The sequence below is a fragment of the Equus przewalskii genome, chromosome 5, assembly GCF_037783145.1.
Source record: "Equus przewalskii isolate Varuska chromosome 5, EquPr2, whole genome shotgun sequence".
Classification (NCBI taxonomy): domain Eukaryota; kingdom Metazoa; phylum Chordata; class Mammalia; order Perissodactyla; family Equidae; genus Equus; species Equus przewalskii.
Genome location: NC_091835.1, coordinates 75,720,072 through 75,741,855, shown reverse-complemented (window position 1 = coordinate 75,741,855; position 21,784 = coordinate 75,720,072). Strand labels below are relative to the sequence as shown.

Here is a 21,784-nt window from a genome sequence, read left to right as displayed (position 1 = left end):
TGCAAAGAGCAGCACACACACGTGCAGAGACAGGTGCACCTAGAGGCACACTGACACACACAGATGGACACACTCTGTTTACACACACACGAGCACACACAGAGACAGACAGACAAATGCACACTTGCACCAAGAGACAAGCACACCTCACCAGGTACTCAGAGCCCACCTCCCTTCCTTGCCTTGGCAGAGAGGCAAACATCCACAGACAGAGATGGACACACACGCAGGTGTACGCTGGCACCAGCAATCCAAAAGACAAGCCCAGGCACATACAAACAGATAGATAGATATAGGGAAGTGACAGACACAGAAAAAAGGTCAGGAATCCTGAGAAGATGAGGCAGACACAGAGACACCAGAGAGACAGACAGTAGCCAGGAGGCTGAAAACTGGGAGCAGGCAGGGCAGAGGAGAGAGGCAGGAAGGGGCAGGAGTGGCCAGCCCCATGGCCCCAAGGCTCCCACCAGAATCCTGAGCACAGGTCCCAAGCACAGGGGCTGCTGCAGCTGAGGGTTGGGGCATGGGGCACACCCAGGCCTAGGGTGCCCAGGACAGAGCCCATCGCTGCGATCCTGATCTTGTGGAGTCCCAGCCCACCCCATCTCTCTTCCTTTTGCTACAGTCTCAGGTCACCCCCTTGTCTCTCCAGCTACACACACGCACATGCACACTGCACTCCCTGTCTCCGTATCTCTCTATCTCTGTATCTCTGTCTCTCATTCTATCTGTATCAGCCTCTGCCCGTGGTTCTGCCCGTGTCTCTTCTCCATCTCTCTCTTAGGCGGCCTCTGCCTTCCTTGCCAGGTGGGGAGCTTTCGAGGACTGCCTCCTGGTAGACCCTCTCCTGGCCGGTCCTGGAGGGGGGATGTTCGAAGTCACAGCTGGGGGCCCCTCTCGCTCTGCCCAGGATCTTGAGGCGACAGGCAGAGAATCAGTGGCTCCCCGGGGGCGCCAGATGCACGGCTGGCAGAGGGAGGGAGTGAGGGGGTGGGGCTGGTGGTGGTGGGGAGCAGGCTGGTGCTGCGGGAGGGAGAGGAGCCGGCTGGCGAGGGTGGAGGGGGGTGTGGCAGAATAGCCCGAGGGAAGGAAGTGAGAGGCTGGCCTGGGGTCCGCCGGCAGGTGCATAATTAGTGTGTGTGTTGGGGAGGGGGCTGTGCCGGGCTTCAGGGTGAGTGGCGCTGCAGGCGTGCATGCGCCACCTGGTGGGCAGATGGAGGCACAAGCCTCCTTCTCAGCAATCAACAAGGACGCCCCTTTCCTCAGCAGGGTCGCTCTGCCCCCGCGCCCTTGGGGCCCTGGGGAGCCCCCAAGGAGTGGAGGATCTCAGAACCGCTTTGGAGGCTGAGGTTGGAGATGGGATCTCAGGGCTAAAAGGGCCCTTGTTTCTAGAGGTCCCTAGACCCACAGCTTCCTCAAGAAAGGAGGAAAGACTGAGGAAGTTTGACCAGGAAGGGAGGGGGAATGAAAGGCAGCTCTCCCACTGTGGGAGCTGGGTGAGTGTTCTTTGCAGCCTGTTTGCTGTTGAGGGGAGAGTGGGGTTCTCACCCTCCTCAATCTTTGACAGTTTAAAGCTGTATGACCTTCTGCACGAGGTTCTCCTCTCTGGGCAGGGACTGAAGTAGACTAGGACCCTTTTGATTGTAGCAGTCCTTTCCTGTCAACTCCTGGGATATCTACAATGGTTGCTGAGCTGGGTCTGTTGGTGGCCCGTGGGGCTCAGCAAACTAGTCTTCCTAGTGTCTCCATGAAGTGTGAGATGTTAGAGCTTCAAGAGCAAGCTCAGTCAGAGAGCTGTATGGGACGACCGTGAACCATTAGAAACCCTTCACAACCCGTGTATTCATTTCCTATGGGGGGATTTCTCCCTATCGGAGATCATTTTGGGTAGGGGTGGTGGTGGTGTCCCATAAAGTGACAATGCAGAGAAACAGATCTTGGAGTTAGTATCCTAGAGCCAGAGGTAACACAAGATCCAGAGAGGTGAAGTCACTGGCTCAAGGTCACACAGCCAGGAGAAGCAGGTCATCCTCGTGGAGTCCAGTGCCACCGCCTTCCTCTGCCACAGCGAGATTGGGGGTGGGGGGGTGAGGGGAGATCCCGGGGGTGGGCACTGAAGACCAGACTCTCAGGCCCGCCTCCAGCACAGAGCACGCCTCCCTCTGGTGGCTGAATTAGGCAAGCGCAGCCCAGCTCCCAGAGTCTCGCACTCACAGGTAGACACAAGCGGCTTTTTTTTTTTTTTTTTTTTACAATTTTATTTATAACAATATCTGTGTTATTTACTTGTAAAGGAATTCAGCAAAAATTATTAAAACGTTCATGTCCCCAAAACGGGGCTGCCCGCTTGCCCTTCCTTGGGGTGCCCCCCTCCTCCTCGTCCCCAGGGGAGGGGAGGCTGGGAGACTGCTTATGGAAGAATCTCCAGCCCTGGGAGCCACGGAGGGGGCAGTGGAGATGGGGGAGGGCCTGTCTGGGAGGGGTGTTGAGCATGGCCATCTCAGAGGTGCCCCTAGAGTCGGGGCTGGGGCTTGGGATGGGCTCCCCCAGAAGAACTGAAAAACTCCATCCTTTCCTTCCTCCCTCAGCCAGAGGCAACTCTTCTGACAGGGGCAGCGGAGGACGCTCCCTGCCCAGAACTAGCCCTCAGGAAGCTGGGGGCGGGGGTGAGGGGAGAGCCTTGACAAAGTGTCTTGTTCAGGGAGGGGGAGGCAGCAGCACCAGCTCTCCCCGTGGGGGTGCGTTTCAGGGGGGGAAGGAGGGAGGTGGGGACCCCTCATACCTGTAAGCTACAGGAGCCCCCAGAGCCCTCCCTGCCCCTCCTCCCTGATGCAGCGGGGGGCGGTGCTGAGGAGCAGGCAGGAAGGAGGAGAAAGGAAGAGATAATACTGTGCTCGCTTGCTCGCTTGCTCACTCACATATAAAAAGTAATTCCTTCATTTTTACATTTATACATCCCGGCAGAGCCGGGGAAGGGCTGGCTGGGCAGAAGGGGGGCTCACTGAAGGACTTCTCTGACAGGGGGCAAGAGGCTCTCTGGGGGAAGTCCGATGGGGCAGGGCCCTATGCCAAGGGGTCCCCTATCTCGTCCTCAGGGCCCCGGCCCAGGAGTTCTCGCTTCTCGTCCGTGCTGGCCAGGGAGTGGCGGCTGCCGTGCCCACCCATGTAGAGTGTCGCATACACGGGGTTGGTGAAGTTGGTGGGCTGCAAGGTGAGAGGGTTCAGGTGGGGCTCAGGGGCTGGGCTCTGTGGCCCGGGTACCCCACGCCTCACCTCCATTCCATCATCTAACCCAACACGCCTAGTCATCCCACCCACAGCCTCTTGTCCCTGCCCTGGAGGGCTCCTCCCCTGTCCTCCCAGCCCACCTTGTCAGGGTCCAGGGCAAAGTCAGCATCCAGTAGGCCCCCTACATCATCAGGCTCCCCGCCTTCATACATCTTATAGGTGGGGTTCCCAATCTCCACGTTCATGGCCCCATTGGTCATCCGCTGGTGCTGGAAGCCCTTGGCCCTGGGGAGAGGCCGGAGTATGAGGGGGCAGCGATTCTGTTGGGTAAGCCTAGGGCATTAAAGTAACGGCCAGAATTTTCTAGACTCCCCATAACTCACCCTCGGACTCGCCGCTTGTACCAGAATACCGCTCCGGCTACTAGAAGCATCAGCAACAGCAACAGCAGCGGGATTAGGATGGAGGCCATATCTAGAGTGGAGGAGGTGGGAAAGTCAGTGAGAAAGGCCCAGGTGGCACAAAGCCCCCTTGTTCCAGGTCCCAGCAGCCCCGCCTCCCCGCCTCCCGCCACTTACGTCCAGGCTGCTGTGGGCTGGCCACCTGCTCCTCGCACCGGGGTCCTGCCATGTGCGGTGGGCACCTGCAGACAGGAGGGGCAGAGCTGAGCAGGCATGACCCCCACAGCCATGGCTGCCAGGGAAACTGGGAAGGAACACAGGACTCTGACAGTCCCCTCAGATCTGGGAAAGGGGAATGATCTAGCCTTCGGTGAGGCTCAGGCCTGACTCACTGGCACTCGGGCATCATTTTGCTGTTCATGGTGCAGGATCCGCCATTGCTGCAGTGGCCTGCACAGGTCAGGCAGCTGGGGGCCACTCGGCCATCGGAGCAGCTGTAGGAGAGAGTGAGAGGCTGGCAGGGCTGGGGCAGGGCGTGGGTGGTGCTGGGGAGGGGCAGGCAGGGCTGAGAGCAGCGGCGTGGCGGGGGGGAGGGACTGAGGCTGGGACAGGCTGGGCAGCGCCCCACTCACTTGCAGGTGACATCCCCACTCTGCTTGTTGACCACACAGGCCCCGTCCAGGCAGCGGCCGCACTTGTTCACCTCACACCTCGGCCCCTCGAAGTAGGCGGTGCAGCGGCACAGCCGGGAGCCATCAGCAGCCATCTGGCACGTGCCGAAGTTCTCACAGTAGCCAGAGCACTGCCCTGTGGTTTGGGGATGGGAGAGGAGATGCCTCAGTCCTCCGTAAGTTGTGGGGGGAGCTGGACACCTGAGGGGACCCTCCCAGGTCTTTTGGGTGACTCCCACATCCTCCTGAGCCTCCTGCTGCCCCTACGTCACAGGCTCCAGGGTATCAGGACGTCCCTGAGCATCCGGACAGGGCATTGCTTTTGCTTGCCTAATCCCGATGCCAGAGGGTTCACTACCTCGGGGGAGCACCAGCAACCGAGGCCTGGTTTAGCTGTGAATAGCCTTCCTGCCTACAGCTGGCCCCTGTGACCACCATCTAGGCCCTCAGGCCCCCGCTGCCCTCCTCCCCTCCCCTGGGGCCCAGGGATGGCTCACTCACGGTACTGGCAGCGGTCACCCAGGAAGCCAGGTAGGCATCGGCACTGGGGCTGGTTGCCCTGGTTGACAGTGCAGGTGCTGTTGTTGGCACAGTGGCCCGCACACACCTGCTGGGTGCATTTGGGGCCCGTGAAGCCTGTGGGGCACCGGCACGTGGGCATGCCTGGCGGGAGAGGACGTGTGAGCAGGACGGTGGCCCACTGAAGCTCCCAGCCCTACTGCAGAGCGACAGGGCTGGGAGGACCCGGGCGGGAGGTGGACAGCAGAGGGCTGGGACCCTGGGGGCGGGGACAGGAGGCATAAGGGGAGGCAGAGGTGAAGCAAGGGAGGGTGGGGGCAAGGGATTTGCCCGAGGCAGGGCCAGCGGGTGGGGGGCTGGGCCAGGGCCCAGGAGCCATCCGGTGGGAGAGCTGTGGGCCATACCGGAGGGGGAGGCGGCGCAGGTGCCCCCGTTGCGACAGTGCTCCCAGCACTGGTCCAGCTCACACTTGTCGCCCGTGTAGCGGGGCTGGCAGCGGCACTTGGGCTGCCTCCGAGCGTTGAGGAAGCAGCTGCCCCCATTGAAGCACTGCAGGTTACAGGTGCCGGGCCTCGGAGCTGCAGGAGGGACCGTCACAGGCAGAGCCAGGGCAAGGGGGCTTTCAGGGGCCGCGAGGAGGAGGGTTCTGGGGCCTGGGATGGGGACTGGGGAGGGGCGTGAGCGTACCATCTGGTGGGGGTGTTGGCGAGGGCACAGCCACGCAGGTGCCATTGTCCAGCCGCTTTCCGTTGGGACAGGTGCAGACAGGCCCACTGGGGCTCAGCAGGCAGAGCCACTCACACTTCTTGCGGTCACAGGGGTTGGTCACTGCAGGCGTGGGAGGATGCTGAGCCCTGAGGACTCAGAACCCTCCCCTGCACACTAGGCCTGAGGACACAGCTTGGAGACAGTGCCCCAGGCCTTCCCTGCCCCAGCCTGGGCTCTCCCTCTCTGCCCACCTTCAGGCTGCTTGTGCTGGTGGTACAGGACCACGTCAGAGGCATGGCTCAGGCCCCCGGTCAGGTTGACCAAGGGGCTGTGTCCAAACTTATGGATCTTGAAGACACGATTATTGATGTAGGTGACGCCGTAGATGTAATCCTCAAAGACATCGATGCTGAAGGGGTGGCTTAGGCCTGGAGGAGGACGAGGAGGAGGAGGGGACTCAGGCCCTGGTCACACTCTCCAGTACACCAGCCCCCATGGCTTCCACGCACCTCGAACTCAACATGTCCCAAACCGAACTCCCCCCAACCTCTTCCTCCTCCTGTGGCCACTACTGGCAAAAGGTCCCATCAGCCCTGGACGTCTGGGGTCAAGATCGACTTCTGCTCCCTCTCTCCACATTTGCTAAGTTCCTACTGCCACCTATATTGCCTCCAGGCAGCTCAACACTCATTGGTAGAACGAATGAATGGACAAGTGGGCCAGGGGTCAGGGTGGGCCTCAGGCCTGCAGGGCTGGTGCAGGGGCAGTCCAGTTGGGAGAGGCCTGGAAGGCACTGCAGGATTACTGGGGGCCAGGCCAAGGAGGACAATAGGTGCTGGGTGAGGCTCTGGGCTCACTGGGGAGGACGGGAGGCCCGAGGTCACGGCTAGCCAAGGCTGCTGTTGGATGCTGACCTCGTTTGCTGTCAGCAGCCACGATGGGGTCCGTGCCATTGAGCCGGATGCTGCCAATGACTGAGAGCTTGGCGTCTGCCCAGTATAGCCGTTCATTGTGATAATCCACGGCCAGGCCTGGAGGAGGCAGAGAGCATGGTGAGGGCCCAGCCTCTCCCGCCCCAAGCCGGGGACAGCTCCAACCTGTTCCCCTCACCATTCCCAATCACCTCTTCTGGGAAAAGCCTCCACAGCCCATCTGCCTCACCCCGTCCAAGCCCCGGCCTCCCCTCCCTAGCTTTCGTGTGACCTCAGTGAGCCTAGCCCTCCCATGGCCTCTGCCCCTGCCGCCACGGACCTGTGGGCCACTGGATGTTGTCTTGTACAAGTGTCTCCCGCAGGGTCCCATCCATTGCTGCCGTTTCAATCTTGGGATGGTTCCCCCAGTCTGACCAGTACATGGTGCTGGGGAGGGAGAAAGGGTGAGTGTGGGTAGGACCTGAGGCTGCCAGGGGAGGCTGACTGAAGTGGGCCACCAGGTACTGGCCTGGGCACAGGGACTGCTGGGTACTGGGAGAAGGGTGTTTTGTCTGCTTCTCCAGAGAGAACCAGGGGGAGTCAGCGCCTGGCCAGGTTAAGGATCTTTTACTCTAAAACCACAAGGTGCTGATCCAGAGTCATCTAAGTGGGCAGAGCTGCTCCTGGAGCAGAGAAGCCCAGAACTTGGCTGTCCATGACAGCCAGCCAAGTGGAGGTCAGACCCCTCTCGAGGCCGGCCGGGAGTCCTGGGAGGGCCAGGGCTTGGGGCAGCCCGGAAGACCCGAGGGCATGAGGAGGACTCCGGCCTCAGGCTGGCCTGGGAGGGGAAGGGCACGCCTGGGGATGCTGGGCACCCGCCCCTGCCCGATGCCTCCCCCAGGACCCCTGCCCACCCCCTCAGTGGGTCCACCACAATGGCGTGGGGCTCGTCAATCATGCCCGAGATGAGCGTCTTCCGGTTCTCGCCCTTCATTTGTGCCACCTCAATCACATCTCGGCCAGAGTCGGTCCAGTACACGTTCCCGGCCACCCAGTCGATGGCGATGCCTCTCGGCATCTTGAGCCCTGAAATCTGAGTGTAGGGGGAGGTCACAGTTTTAGGGGCTATCACCTTTTGTCTTCATGCCCATTACTTGCCCCCCACCCCTGCAAGTCATCCCAGACTGAGAGCCAGTTCCCTGGCTTTGAAGAGAGTCACCTGACACCTCTTGTGGGCCATACGTAGAGCCTTCATATGTTTTGCTGGATTAGATATTATTACCCTGCTTTATCGAGGAACAAAGTGAGGCCCAAAGAGGTTAACTAGGCTGGCCGGGATTGACACAGCGATGGCAGTGACGATCAGGAACTGAGCGAGGCTCTGATGCTGAAGGCCAGTGTGCCCACTGTGCCCTGCACCTCGGGCTACACCGTGGCAGGGCCACCTACTGATAATGCCCCTGCTTCGCTCGCCGGTCGTCCGGGCCTCACACGTACGTACGTCTCACTGCCCTCGCTCGCCAGTCTCACCTCGCCCCCTCCCACTGTCCTTTTCAAACTCTGCTCTTCGGAGTCTTCCCACCCATCCACGCCTCTGTGTGGATCCCACCCATGCTGGGTGCTTACATTGAGGTGGGTGACACCCCGGTCAATCTGTCGCCGGTGGCGATTGGAAGTGGTGGGAGGCGCGGCAGGCGGCAGGCTGCGGTAGGAGATGGTGCCCGTGTGCCAGTTGGTCCAATAGACACGGCCAGCTTTGACGTGGACATCCATGGCATCAATGCGGACACTCTCGTCACCCTGGAAGGCCTGCTCATAAGCCGAATGGGGGTGACTGGGGAACAGGCTGCGGATCTCATTGTCGTCAGCAATGTACAGGACCTGATACTCAGAGCCTGCAGGGGCAAGAGGTCAGATGTCAGGCGGGGGGAGGCAGGGGCAAGAGGCCAGGGCTGGGGGCTGCTGGGTCTGGTGCTGGGAGGAGCGCACCCGAGATGCGCTCCCCTCCCCAACCCACCCCTTGCACACTAACAGTGTCTTCCCTGATCAAACTATTCGCCCTGGCCAGAAGCCTGCTCACCCGCCCCAGTGCTGGGCTTAGGGGCTCCAGGCTTAGCCCTCAGAACTTCCTTCCTCCTCTCCTCTCCTGAGCTGATCTGGTGTGACTTGCTACTCCAGAGAGCTGTCCCTGCTCCTCCAGCCCTAGGGACTTCTGCCTCCTCATAGCCTCTGGCTGGCATCTGCACGCTCTCTGCTCATACCACCTGCTCTGTCGGCTAGGGTGTACAAGCGTGTGGGGGCAGATGAGCACAGGCATGGAGGGGTGTAGGTATGCACGGGCATGTGAGTGCACTTGGCTGTGTTTGGTGGGGTTGTGTGTGTATAGAGGCCCTTGTGTGTGCATGGGCATGTGTGTGCATGGGTGGGTGTGGGTGTCTGTATGCAGGCATGAGAAAGGTGCAGGTGTGTGTCAAAGCATATGGGGAGTAGAACTTACATGTTCTCACCAAAAAAAAAAAAAAAAAAGGAAATATGTGAGGTGATGGATGTATCAATTAACTCAATGGGGGGAATCCTTCCACATGGCATACATACATCAAATCATCACCTCGTACACATTAAATATCGGACAATTTTGTCAATTACAGCTCAATAAAGCTGAAAAAAAGGTGTCATGGGAATATGCAGCTGGGGTGCCTGTGACTGTAAGTGGGTGACACATGTCTCCACACTCTCCTCCCGGGGGTGGTAGGGGACAGCTGCCCCTCCTCCACATTTTCCCTGATGAGCCAGCCCCAGGACGTGGTCCTCTGCGCACAGCCAGCCCTGTGCGCAGAAAGCTGCACCTGCGCGTCTGGAGCTCCGTGCTTGGCTGGGGCTCTGGGGGAAAACATCCCATTCCCGGTCCCCCGTGTTTTATACCCTGGTGTCGCAGAGCCCCGCCCGCTCCTTCCGTCCTCTCCCCGCTCTGGTACCTTCGGCCTTGCAGGTGTTGTGCGTCTTCATGAAGTTGCGCGCGCAGCTGCAGAGGTGGCTGCCCTTGGTGTTGTTGCAGAGCTGCGAGCAGGTGCCGAAGCGCAGGCACTCATTGATGTCTGGGGGTGACATGAAAGGGTCATGAGGAGCCCCGCGGCTGGGGTTTCTGCCCACCCCCTCGGGTCCCGCCTTCCTACCCTGGCATCCGGGCTGGCCTGGCACCGTGTGGAAGCCAGAGCGGCAGGCGCAGTAGGCGGCATTCTCGGTGCGCACGCAGCGCGCCTCATCCCCACAGATGCTGACGTTGGTGGCACAGCTGGTCAGCTTGGGGTCTGTAGGAGACAGAGTGGATCCCCTCCCCTGAGCACCCAGGCCTGGGCTTCGGTTCTCCGCGCCTCGCCGGCGCCCCCACCGCCACCCCCACCGCCGCCCCTTACCGATGCTGCAGTCCTCCTCGTCGGAGCCGTCCCCGCAGTCGTCGAACATGTTGCAGCGCAGCGAGGAGGAGAGGCAGCGCTGGTTCCGGCACAGAAACTCCTTCTTGTCTTTGCAGTGGGGGGTCTGGGCCGTGGGGGGCTCTGGGGAGGGTGGGGGCTTCAGGTCCTGGGTATTGGCCATCCTGCCCCTCCTCCCACAGGGACCCCCAGTCAGTCACGCTACAGGTGGGTCCCGAACCTGGCTCTTTGTCAAGCTTCAGAGGAAGCTAGTTAAGCACAGATTCCCTGTCTCCACCTCAAGACCCAGGGTGTCAGGAAGCCTCGGTGCCTTCCCCAAGGGCTTCTCTCTCCCAAGGAGGGGCGCCCAGGCTCCCACCAATGGGTCCTCCCCCTGCCGGGCGAGTCCACTCCCTACACACAGCTCCCGCTTGGGCCACCCCGCCCCCTATGTCGCACCCTGTTCTAGGCGACCCCCCAGGCTACCTCTCACTGGCCCCCTGCTCACCGCAGTCCTCCTCGTCAGTCCCATCCCCGCAGTTGTCGGTGCCGTCGCATTGGCGCCCGATCCACAGGCAGACGCGGTCATTCTTGCAGCGGAAGGGCCGGTTCGGAGGACACACGAACCGGGCTGCAGCGGGGGGAGGAGACAGGAGACAGAGCCGGAATCAGCCTTGGGGGCGGGCCGCGCGCCACCGGGGAGCACGAGAGTCTCGCCCCAGCGAGGGAGCCGAGCCCCCACCCGAGCCCCGCCTCCGCCCCAAGCCCCGCCCCAGCCCGACCCCAGCCTCCGCCCCGAGCCCCACCCAAGCCCAACCACCTCCTCGGCCCCGGAGCTCCGCCCCCACCTGGGAGCCGCTCCACCCTCGAGCCTCACCGCACTCCTCAGGGTTCTCGTCTGAGTTGTCCCCGCAGTCGTCTTCGCCGTCGCACTTCCACGCCAGCGGCTTGCACAGGGTGTTGTTGCACTGGAACTCGTCCAGGGGGCAAGTCCGCACTGGGCGCAACGGGGAGCAAAAAGCGGAGCATGAGCCAGCCCTCCAGGCTGCTGGGGGCAGGATCTTGTCCACACCTCTCGCTCCACAGCGGGACGCTCAGAGGGCTCATGAGGCAAGCAGAGGTGCAGCCAGACTGAACCCAGGTCTCCTAATTTTCTGCCAGCAGGGTGGCCGGGCAGAACTGCCCTCTCTGGTATTTAGGGGAGAAGAAGAGGCCTTCTTGGGGAAGAGTATCTAGAGGGGTCCAGAGGGGCCCAGAGGGCCCTCTTCTCTGGTGGTTGTGGCAATGGCAGGTACAGAGGAGGAGCACTGGGCAGGGAGTCAGGAGACCTAGGGTCCAGTGTCTGTCCTCAGCCCACCAGGGCAGAGCCAGGATGGCTGCCCTCACATTGGGGTCTCGGCACCAAGCCCCAACCTTCTCTTCCCCAGGTGTCATACTCGCCCTTGGGCTGCTGAGCCCAGGCAGGGCAGCGGGGGCAGGCACCAGCTCACTGCCCCAGGAAAGGAAAGGGAGCAGGGACTTTGTTTCTCAGGGCAGCCGACTGCCTTGGAGAACCTGTGAGGTGGGGCCTGGATGACCCCTCACAACCTCACACGCAGCCCACAAGTTTCTGCTGGATTTCAGCCTAACAGACTCCTTGACTAAGTGCTGTCTGGGGAGAGGATGGTGGGCTGGGAGCCAAGCTGGAGGGCCTCACCGCCAGTGCCACAGGCTTCCTCATCACTGCCGTCCATGCAGTCAGCATCTGCATCACAGCGCCAGCGCAGGGGGATGCAGTGGCCGCTCTTGCACTGGAACTGGTCCATGTCACAGCGGGGGGTGCAGTCTTTCTGTGGGCATGGGCACAGGCATCCTGGTCAGATTTGGGCACCCCTGTGGCCCCGCCCTGACTCTTCTGAAGCCCCTCCCTCCTTCTGGTCTCCCTGCCTACCTCGTCTGAACCATCTGCACAGTCATGATCCCCATCGCATTTCCAGCGCCCGGCGATGCATCGGCCATTGGCACAGGAGAACTCACTCTCAGAGCAGGGCCGAGGGGCTGGGGAAGGACGGGGAGAGACAGGCCCCAGGAGGGTGGGCATAGGGACTCAGCCCTCGAGGGCATCTCCAGCCCTTGGCAGAGCGATACTGCCCAACCCTGTGTCCCTGAAGGCCACAGCGGACTGGCATAATGACCATGATGCTCAACCAATCCTGGACAAGCCAACTGGCTGCCCTCATGGGACCAGCTGGGCACAGAGGGTGTTCACTCACCCCTCTGGGGCTGACACACGAGAGAGGGCACGGGGCCCTGGCCCTGCCCTCCAGACGGACTGTGGTGGGGAGGGGAGGGGGGGCAGACCACTATGACAAGCACCAGGGTTTAGGGAGAGACCAGTCAAAGACAATGGGCTGAGCACAGCACGGGGATGGGTGGGCTCAGGGGCAGCGGCAGGGGTGTGGTGGGAGCACGGGCACGTCGGAGACACCTACCTCTGCACCCCGGAGAGGACAGTGTGAAAATGGAGAGAAACATGAGATGAGGTGAAATGATACAAACTCAAATACACAACATGGAGGGGGGTGAGGAGGGAGGGGCTGGGCCACCTGCCCTCGCACAGCCTGGTGGCGGTAGGGGCAGGGCTGCTGAGGGTGGTGCCGAGGTCTCCTGGGGAAGGGCAGCTGTGGGCTGGGTGGGGACATACTGCAGCTCTCCTCGTCGGAGTTGTCCCCACAGTCGTTGTCGTAGTCGCACTGCCAGCGGCCGGGCACACAGCGGTTGTTCTTGCAGCGGAACTGGTAGGGTTCACAGGTGCGCTCGTCTGGGGAGGCAAGAGCGGGGCAGACGGTGGGCAGTCAGGGGTGGACGGGGGCAGACAGCAGGCAGTTGGGGATGGAGGGGGCAGCCGGTGGGCAGTGGGGGACGGAGCGGGGAGGGCAGACATCAGGCTCTCCAACAGCATGGTCAGGACGACCAGGAGCAGGAGAGTAGGCATTCCAGGCTGGGAAAGGTCAGCAAAGGGGAGCCCAGGTAGTGTTCTGAGATGTGGGGTCTCCAGGGAGGGCATGGGGCAGGAGGGACAGGAGTGGGGGAGCTGCTTGGGGGAGGGGATTAACAGGTCCCACAGGGTGGGCAGAGAAGATTCCACATGGGTGTGTGCTGGTGAGGTCCCATGGGATGGAGGGGGGGGAATTAGGCAGGAGGTGGTGGGCACAGGAAGCCCAGTGCCAGGCCCATGCGGACCCAGTCAGTAGGCAGCCCAGCCCGCCCTGGCCAGCGGGAGCCGCCCCACCCCTACCCAGGCTGGACACCTTCCCCTGGGCATGGGAGCTGGCCCTGCTTACCACACTCTTCCTTGGGCTCGTCGGACCCGTCCCCGCAGTCATCTTCTCCGTCGCACTTCCAGCGCGCCGGGATGCAGCGGCCCGAGTCCTTGCAGCGGAACTCATCCACTCCGCAGGTCATCTGGGCTGCAAGGGGGCCCAGCAGTGAGGGGAGGCTCCTTTCAGGAATGTGCTGGGAGGGGTGGGGGGAACGGCCACCGAGACGTGGCATGTGGGGGCGGTGGGAGCGGCAGGCACTGGGGGGAGACGGGCGCCAGGACTCACTGCAGTTGGCGGGCTCGTCGCTGCCGTCCACGCAGTCGTTGTCCCGGTCACAGACCCAGACGCGTGGGATGCAGCGCTTGGTGATGGAGCACTGGAACTGGTTGGGGGCACAGGTCACCTCGGCTATGGGGGAAGGGGGGAGATTGAGGACCTGCCATCTGGTCTCCAAACACAATTCAGATCACCAGCTTCTCCCTCTTCCAAGCCCTGGTCCCTGTCCCACCAGCAATTCTTGGGAGGAAGGGGCAGTTTATCTCCAATTTGGGTGCTTTTTGTTTTCTGGATCTGCACATCTCTACACCAAGCATGATGACTTCATGAGCAAACCTAGTCCCCACCCCCTCATCATTTCTGTTGTCCATCTGATGACGCTACTTGAGGGTGGCAGGGCCCCTAGAAGAAGTGGGGTAGATTTCAACATGAACGGTGTTTCTGTGCCGTATCACCCCCTGTGGCCCCGGGCACTCACGGCAGTCCCTCTCGTCCTCCCCGTCCCCGCAGTTGTCCTGCCCGTTGCAGCGGAAGATGCCAGGAATACAGCGGTTGGTGTTGGTGCACTTGAACTGACTGGGCAGGCACACGTGGATGTCTGTGGGGCGGGAGGAGGGGAGGGTGACCAAGGATGGATTGAGGCTCAGGGGCAGGGGGGCACCCCACCCCCTGGGTGGGAGCCTGCAGGTTCCCCAAAATCCCCAAATCCCGGGGGGGAGGGTAGCCCCTTACCACAGTTGGCCTCATCACTGTTGTCCTGGCAGTCGTTGTCGCCATCACAGATGAAGGCAGGGTTCGTGCAGATGCCTGTTGAGCACTGGAACTGTCCTGGGCGGCACTTGAACTCGGCTGCCAGGAGGGGAGGCTCAGCGTCACAAGGGCCCGGGGTGGGTGCAGCCAGTCAGGGCCTCTGGAGTCAGGCTGCCCGACGTGGGACCCTCTCACCGCCCCGCCCTGGGCACTCACGACAGTCCGGGGGCTCGTCCGAGTGGTCCCCGCAATCGTCCTCTGTGTCACACTTCCACCAGAAGGGGATGCACTTGTCGTTCTTGCACACAAACTGGAGGGCAGGCGGGGCAAGAGGGGTTGGCGGGGGTCTGGGGAACTCAGGAGGTTTTCTTTTGGGGGGCTGGGACGTTTCAAAGAAGCGGTGGGGTTACGGTACTTTGGGGGGATGTGGAGCTGATGGAAGGTTGGTGTATGGTGAGCACAGGAAGGCCAGGCGAGGGGAATCCGTGTCGGGGAGAGGGTGGAGGTCAGGATTGGGGGTGTGGGTGAGGGAGGTCTGGGGTTAGGGTGTGGGGGTGTTTGTGTGAGGTGACAGGTGTAAAAGTATTGCTGTGGGGAGACAAGAGGTAGGCAAGAAATGTGGGGGTGTTAGCGTGGGAAAACCAGATGCGTGAGGACATTAGAGCAGGTGTGGGGGCCGAGGAGGAGTGGGGTACTGGTGTGGGGGGTCAGGGGAACGAGGCATTGAATGGGGTCAAGGGGAAGCGTCCCACCTGGCTTGCCGTGCAGTTGGACACACAGGTGCGCCCATCACCGCCCAGGTAGAAGTTGGTGGGACAGGCACATTTGTGGCCGCCCCCGGGGGACAGGAGGCACAGGTTGCTGCAGCCGCCATTGTTGACCTTGCAGGGGTGATTGGGCACTGCCAGAGAGAAAGCGGTTAAAGGGCGGCCGGCTGGCCCAGGGCACACACTACTGCTCCCCGGGCCACTGGCCTCCAGCAGAGTGAGGGCAGTGCTCGCAGGTAACACTTTTCTGGTCTTCCAAGGGCTGCCGAGCCCACTCCATCCTGGGTAGAGGGGGATGGACCCAGATCCCGCTCTCAGGAGGGAGCTGAAGCCAGAGAAGCAGAGATCAGGCCACTCCTGAACCCGGCACCCTGCCTCACCTGTCTCCCTCGGCTACGGCCTTCCTGCCTTCAGGGTCCCACCTGCCTGGTCTGCACCCAGACGGCCGTGCCTGACCGGCCTCGGGGTCTTGATGCTACAAGACTCCAGGGCTGGGCCCAGGCTGGGCAGCAGCTCCTGAGAGCCAGACCCTAGCCTGTCTACAGCCTCCTGAATGTCCCAGGTCTGGCAAGCACTGCCTAGTCAAGGCTGGGGAAGGGGTGGGCAGGAATCCCTGCTGAGACTGCGGGGGCCTCATCCCACCCCAGAGGCCCCCGTGCTCGCTTGCCCTTCCCCTGCTTCCCCTTGGCTGCTCACCGTCGGGCTGGCGCAGGGCGTGGAAGACATGCAGGTCCATGGGCCGGTGCAGGGTGCTGATGAGGAGCGTCTTGTTAGTGCCCGTGGTCTTGTGGGCTCGGTTGATGGACTTTGTCTCCCAGTCAGTCCAGTAGACGTAGTCCTCAAACAGGGTCAGTGCAAAGATGTGCGGGATGTCCTGGCTCAGCACTGCGGGCGGCGGAGGGGACAGGCCCCGCAGCGGTCAGCACCGTGGATGTACTGGGCGCCTTCCCTCCAGGATCTCCCTCACCCCAACAACCCTGTTCCAGATGGTTGAGGGGCTTCCCAAGGTCGCACAGCTAATAAGTGTCTGAGCTGGAACTCCGATCCAGGCCTCCTGGACAGCAGGTTCCTGCTCCACAGTATCTGTGGTTTCCCGTCAGGAAGTGCGGGAGGGCTGAAGTACGCCAGCCCCCGGCCTCCACTCCCATCTTCCTCGGGGCCCCGTCCTCCGGAACTGTGCAGGAAAGGGGCCCCTCTCTCTCCTTCCTCATGCCCAGGCCTGTGCAGGGGGCGTACCCTGGGGAGCTCTGAACCCCCACACTCCTGCCGGGTGGTGTCCTCAGACCATGCCCTCTGGCTTTTATACCAGCTCTTGCCCCAAAGGCCTGATCCCCTGTAGCTTCAGACTCCCATGCCTGGCAGGTCTACTGTGCCTGCAGCCTCACTGGCGCACTAACCAACATGACGGTTGGAGCCATCCAAGCTGGCAAACTCAATGTAGTCCTCACGGGCATCAGCCCAGTAGATGCGCTCTGTGACGTAGTCCAGCGTCAGGCCATTGGGCCACGTGATCTTGGTGTCCACAATGACGCTGCGGCTGGACCCATCCATGCCGATGCGGCCGATTAGTGAGTGGTCACCCCAGTCTGTCCAGTACAGGTACCTGGCAGGTGGATGGGCAGTGAGTCCTGAGGGACCCAGCGACTAGTTCTGCTGGGGAGGCTGGGCCTGGATGCCTGAGCACACCACCCGCTTCAGGGGCTCCCCCAGCCCTCCTGGCCTGCGTACCCATTCTGCACGTCCACTACCAGAGCCCTGGGCTCACGGAGGCCAGAGCTGACCAGCACCGTCCGATAGGCCCCGTTGAGCTTGGACACTTCAATGGTGTCTCGGCCTTTGTCACACCAGTACAGGTTGCCGCCCACCCAGTCCACAGCCAGCCCATCGGGGTTGCTGAGGCCTGTCCGGTGCAGCACCTGCAGGCAAGGGCAAGGGAGGAAGAGCCCTGGGTGACCTGGGGCAGGACCCTCAACCTCTCTGGGGGCTCAACTTCCCCATATGTAAAGTGGGGAGCTTGGCTGGGAGGACAACGGATGGAAAGTGCCCAGCCCTGGGCCTGGTGTCAGCCAAGGCTCTAGGACTCTAGGTGAGAAAGACCACACCCCAAACCCCACAGTGCCTGGGAGCATAGGCTCAAGGGAGATCAGACATGAGGGGGACTTAGTGCTCATTAGGGGGAGCACGAGGGATCGCCTAGAGCTCGCTCTCTGGGTTTAGAGGAGAGGGAGAAGGTAGGACACGCAGAGTTAGCAGGGACTCAGTGGGGAAGGGGTGGAGGAAGTAATTCAGTGGGTGGGTGGGGAGAAGGGGAGATGGCCTTGAATCCGAAAGAGCCCGGGGAGGAGCCCTGGGGCTGGACCTCTGGTCCCCCAGCCCAGTGGGTCCCAGGGCTGCACCTGCACATTGCTCCCATTAAGGTGCATTCTTCGGATCATGCTGCCCTGGGTCGTCACATCTGTCCAGTAGATCATCTGCTCTCGGTAGTCAAAGTCCAAGGCAACAGCGTTGTTCAGGCCCTGGATGTGGGGGTGAGGAGAACGATGACTGCAGAGTCAGGACAGGGGTGGCTGCAGAGCTCAGTAGGGGTGACAACCCTGGGCCCAAGCAGGGAGCACAAGGGGGCTGTCATGTGAGGACTCTGGGCCCGGGGAGGCGGGCGGGGCGAGGAGGGCCGAGTCTGGTACCTGCTTGAGCAGCGTGTAGTTGGAGCCGTCCAGGTTGAGCTTGCGCAGGTAGTACCGGTTGGCAAAGATCAGAAATGGCTCCTCATCTGGAGACAGAGGATCCTGGCTCAGCTGCTAGCTGGGGCACATTCTAGTGCCCCCAGTCGGTCCCCAGCCTGTCGTGAGCTCTGCCATGCCAGCCCTCCCACCACAGCCTCCAGCTGCCTGGGCCATCTCACGCCCTCCAAGTGCCCGGCTCACCAGTCACAGCTTTGCAGCTGTGGGGGTCGCCGCCGCGGGGGGCGTAGCCCTCCACACACAGACACTTGTAGCTGCCGTGGGTGTTGATGCAGCGCTGGCTGCAGGGGAAGGTGGTGCTGCACTCGTCCACGTCCGCACACGTCCGGCCGTCGTCCTTCAGGCGGAAGCCAGGGCGGCAGCGGCACTGCAGACACAGGGAGCCTCGGGCTGGGGACGGGGCAGGGTCTGGGCCTCCCTGGAGACCCGGGGTCAGAAGCCCTCCTGGGGCTCTGGTTCCCTCCAGCCTTGGTGGCTGGTTCTGACGGGGAAGCCCAGCCCCTCGCCAGTGGGGGGAGCGGACCCAGGCCAGCAATCTGGCTCTCACGCCACCCGGACCACTGGAGTGAGTCCCTGATGACCACCATGTTTCTGTGTCCAGAGAGCGATGCTCAAGCCTCATCTTATGTGGCCATGAGCATCCTCTGACAGCGCCGATCATGCTCCTCCTCCAGCTTTCTTCACTTGACTGTTCTCCTGGCAGCTGCCCCTTCTCAGGCTCCTCTGCCAGCTCCCCCGCCCCTCCCTGCCCTTGCTGTGGCTGAGCCTGGGGCTCAGGCCTTGGACCGCCTGCCGCTCTTTTCCATCTACACTGACTCCCTTGGGGATCTCATCCCAACTCGTGGATTTAAATGCTGTCTCCATGGTGATGACTCCCAGATTTCACTCTCCTGTCTGGCCTCTCCCTGAACCACAGACCTGTACATGTGGTGCCTCCTCGACATCTGCACACCCCTCCTTCCCTCATCTGCCAGCCAAGCCTGCTGGCTCTGCCTTCCGAACAGACACAGAACCCAACCACGCAGATACTTCTGTTTTGTTCAGCGCTGTCCCCAGTGCCCAGAATGCTGCCTGGCAGAGTAGGTGCTAAGGAAGCCCTTGCTGAATGAATGAAGGAAGGAAGGAAGGAGGGTGCAGAAAGGAGCTCCTGCCAGGCTTAGGGGTGTGGGAACTGCCACCCCGGGGCGGGGCACACCTTGAAGCCGATCTTGAGGTCCTCACAGTCCTGGCTGCAGCCGCTGAGCTTGCGGCTGAGACATTCGTTGATGTGGCAGCCGCGCTCATCCGAGCCGTCGCCGCAGTCGTCCTGGCCGTTGCAGAGCAGTGCTTCGGCCACGCAGCGCCCGCTGCTGCACAGGAACTGCGAGGAGGCGTTGCACTTGTGCTCTGGGGAGGAGGGATGGCAGGTCAGCTGGGTCCAGTGGGGACAGGGGCTGGGAGCAGGAGGGAGCCCCTGTCGGGCCCACCTGGGCTGGTGCAGTGCGGGTTCTTGGGGGCCTCGTCACTCTGGTCATGGCAGTCGTTTTCCCCGTCGCATTCCCACTGGCGGGAGCTCAGGCAGCGCCCGTTGGCGCAGCGGAACTCACTGGGGCCGCAGGTCGGGTACTCTGGGGGAGGACAGGGCAGTGAGGCTGGTGGCTCGGCATGCCGTCACAGGGAGGGCAGGGCCCGCCTCCCGCTGTGGCCTTGGGCTCACCACACTCAGAGGACTCATCGGAGCCATCAGTGCAGTCACGGTCGTGGTCGCACACGAAGTGCTTGGGGATGCACTGGCGGTTCTGGCACATGAACTCGCGGTCGTCACAGGTGCTGTTGTACACTGTGGGCAGAGGCAGACGTGGCCCCTCAGCCCCCGCCTGACCCCTGCTGACTTTATCCCCCTGGACGTTCCTGTGGTCCAAGTGGGAGAATGGTAGAGCACTGGACAGGGAGTCCAGACACCTGGGTTGTCGATGAGGCTCTGCCACTAGCCCCCGAGTGACCCCTGCTGAAGCATTTCCTTTCCTTGACCTCAGTTTCCCCTTCTGCAAAGTGAGACTGTGGCCACTTGCTGCCCACCCCGATCCTCATGGCCCCTGCCACTCACAGCAGCCGGCTGCGATGCTCTCGTCAGCGCCGTCAGCACAGTCCTTGTCGCCGTCACAAAGCCAGCGCTCGGGGACACACACGTGGGTGCCCGGGCAGGAGAAGGAGTTGGGGCCACACGTCTTGCCTTCTGTAGGGGGAACAGGGAGCCACTGAGATACTCAGGAGCAGGTGGAGTAGGGCCAGGTAGCTGGGCTCATGTCCCCACTGTTGGGCTGGCCCTCCGGCAGGAGGTATGTGTGTGAATGGGCAGGGTGTGTGGGGTCTGCCCCTCCCGGGGCCACCTCCCCAACCTGATCCCAGCCACCCCTCACCACAGTGAGCCGCCTCGTCCGAGCCGTCCCCACAGTCATCGCTGCCGTCACACAGCCACTGCTTGGAGATGCAGCGATGGTTCTGGCACTCAAACTGGGCCTCAGAGCAGAACTTGTCTAGGGCAGTCGGAAGCCACAGTTAGATGAGGGGAGAAGATGGTGGGTCACTCAGCTGGGCAGGTAGGTCCCGGGGGACGGATGAGGGAGATACCCAGGGTACCCTCTGTGGGGGGTCAGCAGGAGCCTGAGGGCCTGGGCAGGGGGCATGGGGTGAAGGCCCATGGAGGGCATTTCCTAGGGGGGATCTAAGAGGTGGGGCCTAGACGGGGTCTTAATGGCTAGGGTGAGGCCCCCGCCCCCCTAGGACCTTGGGCTCACTCGGGGGAGGGGGTGCGTGGTCACTCACTGCAGTGGGTCTCATCCTCGCCGTGTTCACAGTCGTCCTCCTTGTCACATGTCCAGCTCATGGGGATGCAGCGCCCGCTGGGACAGGCAAAGTAATTCAGGGGGCATCTGGGGCGCTTCACACCTGGGGATGAAGGAGGCGTGAGTGCGCTGCCACCTCAGGGGCCCGCCGCCCCACACACCTGACCTGGGCCAGACCTGGGCAGTCGCGCTCGTCGCTGTAGTCCCCACAGTCGTTAGCACCGTCGCACACCCAGCTGGGCGCGTAGCAGAGGGAGGTCCGCTCACAGGGCTGGAAGCGCACGCCCTTCACCCCCAGGCGGAAGTAGCTGCTGCAGTCGGTGGCACCTGGTGGGGGCGGGGATGGGGGGGTGACGCCAGTCCCCTGCAAACACCCTCCCAGGACAGCTGGTGGCCCATTCGGCACCTTTGTGTGTTTCAGAAAGTTGCATGGTGTCCTTGGAATGGGGCACTATCTGCTCCTTCTGCTCACTGTCCCACCCTGAATCCTGGGGTGCCCAGGCCGGGAGGTGGGGAGCAGGAGCGGGACAAGGCAGGCTGAGCGGGGACTGAGGCCGCCACGTGGGCCGTGGGCCGGAGGAAAGGCAGAGAGGATGGAGGGGAGTGAGATGGTGGGAGCCAGGGAGGCGCCTGGGAAGGGGGCATCACTCACTGCAGTTCGTCTCGTCAGAGGCGTCCTCACAGTCCACAAACTGGTTGCAGCGGCTGGAGTTCCCGATGCAGGTGCCATCCCGGCAGCGGAATTCGCCTGCCCCGCAGGCCGTCTCTAGAACAGTGCCCACCCGGTGCCGTCAGGCCTGTCACAGAACGCCCTACCCAGACTCCTCAGGGCCTGGGGACCAAAGCTCAGCAAGAACGGGATGGGGCAGAGGTTGGGGGTCTGAGGCCTGGCACAGTGTCCCACTCACTGTTGCAGGGGATCTCGTCGGAGCCGTCCCCGCAGTCGTCGGCCCCGTTGCACCACAGCAGGTTGGACACACAGCGCCCGTTGTTGCACTGGCGGAAAGTCTTTTTGCAGCGGCGCGAGTCTGCGGATGGGGGAGCAGGCGTCGAGTCAGCAGGAGCTCTGGGCAAGGGGCTGCCGCAGATGCCACGTTGTGCATTTGTTCCTTTAACTAACTGCTTGGCCCCCGCTGTGGGCCTGGCACAGGGGGACAGTGGTTCTGCCCTTCACGAGCTCTGCGACCCCTCGGGCCCTGGTGCCGGGTTATGGAGCTTCAGCCTGTCTCGCTCCCGTACCCCACCCTGCAGGGCTGAGGCTGGTGGCTCTGGAGG

The 21,784-nt window shown here is 62.3% G+C and overlaps 1 protein-coding gene across 1 annotated transcript in view; it reads right to left on the bottom strand.

Annotated features, from left to right (window-relative positions):
* Positions 1-2,231: 2,231 nt before the first annotated feature.
* Positions 2,232-21,784, bottom strand: part of LRP1 (LDL receptor related protein 1) — a 78,612-nt gene continuing 59,059 nt past the window's right edge. The window contains exons 47-89 of the mRNA XM_070621763.1: positions 21,418-21,537; positions 21,162-21,275; positions 20,687-20,836; positions 20,490-20,612; positions 20,084-20,200; positions 19,771-19,899; positions 19,381-19,503; positions 19,151-19,291; positions 18,880-19,070; positions 17,868-18,051; positions 17,628-17,713; positions 17,340-17,459; positions 16,672-16,859; positions 16,341-16,546; positions 15,640-15,828; positions 14,929-15,077; positions 14,393-14,486; positions 14,159-14,275; positions 13,905-14,024; positions 13,436-13,558; positions 13,172-13,297; positions 12,532-12,648; positions 11,779-11,885; positions 11,545-11,677; positions 10,726-10,845; positions 10,357-10,479; positions 9,852-9,992; positions 9,612-9,746; positions 9,414-9,533; positions 8,065-8,333; positions 7,353-7,531; positions 6,779-6,885; positions 6,442-6,558; positions 5,779-5,955; positions 5,507-5,647; positions 5,224-5,397; positions 4,802-4,963; positions 4,262-4,436; positions 4,022-4,123; positions 3,807-3,871; positions 3,612-3,702; positions 3,369-3,513; positions 2,232-3,204 (exon numbers count right to left, since the gene is read on the bottom strand). Coding sequence (XP_070477864.1) covers positions 3,064-3,204; positions 3,369-3,513; positions 3,612-3,702; positions 3,807-3,871; positions 4,022-4,123; positions 4,262-4,436; positions 4,802-4,963; positions 5,224-5,397; positions 5,507-5,647; positions 5,779-5,955; positions 6,442-6,558; positions 6,779-6,885; positions 7,353-7,531; positions 8,065-8,333; positions 9,414-9,533; positions 9,612-9,746; positions 9,852-9,992; positions 10,357-10,479; positions 10,726-10,845; positions 11,545-11,677; positions 11,779-11,885; positions 12,532-12,648; positions 13,172-13,297; positions 13,436-13,558; positions 13,905-14,024; positions 14,159-14,275; positions 14,393-14,486; positions 14,929-15,077; positions 15,640-15,828; positions 16,341-16,546; positions 16,672-16,859; positions 17,340-17,459; positions 17,628-17,713; positions 17,868-18,051; positions 18,880-19,070; positions 19,151-19,291; positions 19,381-19,503; positions 19,771-19,899; positions 20,084-20,200; positions 20,490-20,612; positions 20,687-20,836; positions 21,162-21,275; positions 21,418-21,537 — 5,951 coding nt within the window. The 3' untranslated portion in view covers positions 2,232-3,063. The remainder of the gene's footprint in view (positions 3,205-3,368; positions 3,514-3,611; positions 3,703-3,806; positions 3,872-4,021; positions 4,124-4,261; positions 4,437-4,801; positions 4,964-5,223; positions 5,398-5,506; positions 5,648-5,778; positions 5,956-6,441; positions 6,559-6,778; positions 6,886-7,352; positions 7,532-8,064; positions 8,334-9,413; positions 9,534-9,611; positions 9,747-9,851; positions 9,993-10,356; positions 10,480-10,725; positions 10,846-11,544; positions 11,678-11,778; positions 11,886-12,531; positions 12,649-13,171; positions 13,298-13,435; positions 13,559-13,904; positions 14,025-14,158; positions 14,276-14,392; positions 14,487-14,928; positions 15,078-15,639; positions 15,829-16,340; positions 16,547-16,671; positions 16,860-17,339; positions 17,460-17,627; positions 17,714-17,867; positions 18,052-18,879; positions 19,071-19,150; positions 19,292-19,380; positions 19,504-19,770; positions 19,900-20,083; positions 20,201-20,489; positions 20,613-20,686; positions 20,837-21,161; positions 21,276-21,417; positions 21,538-21,784) is intronic.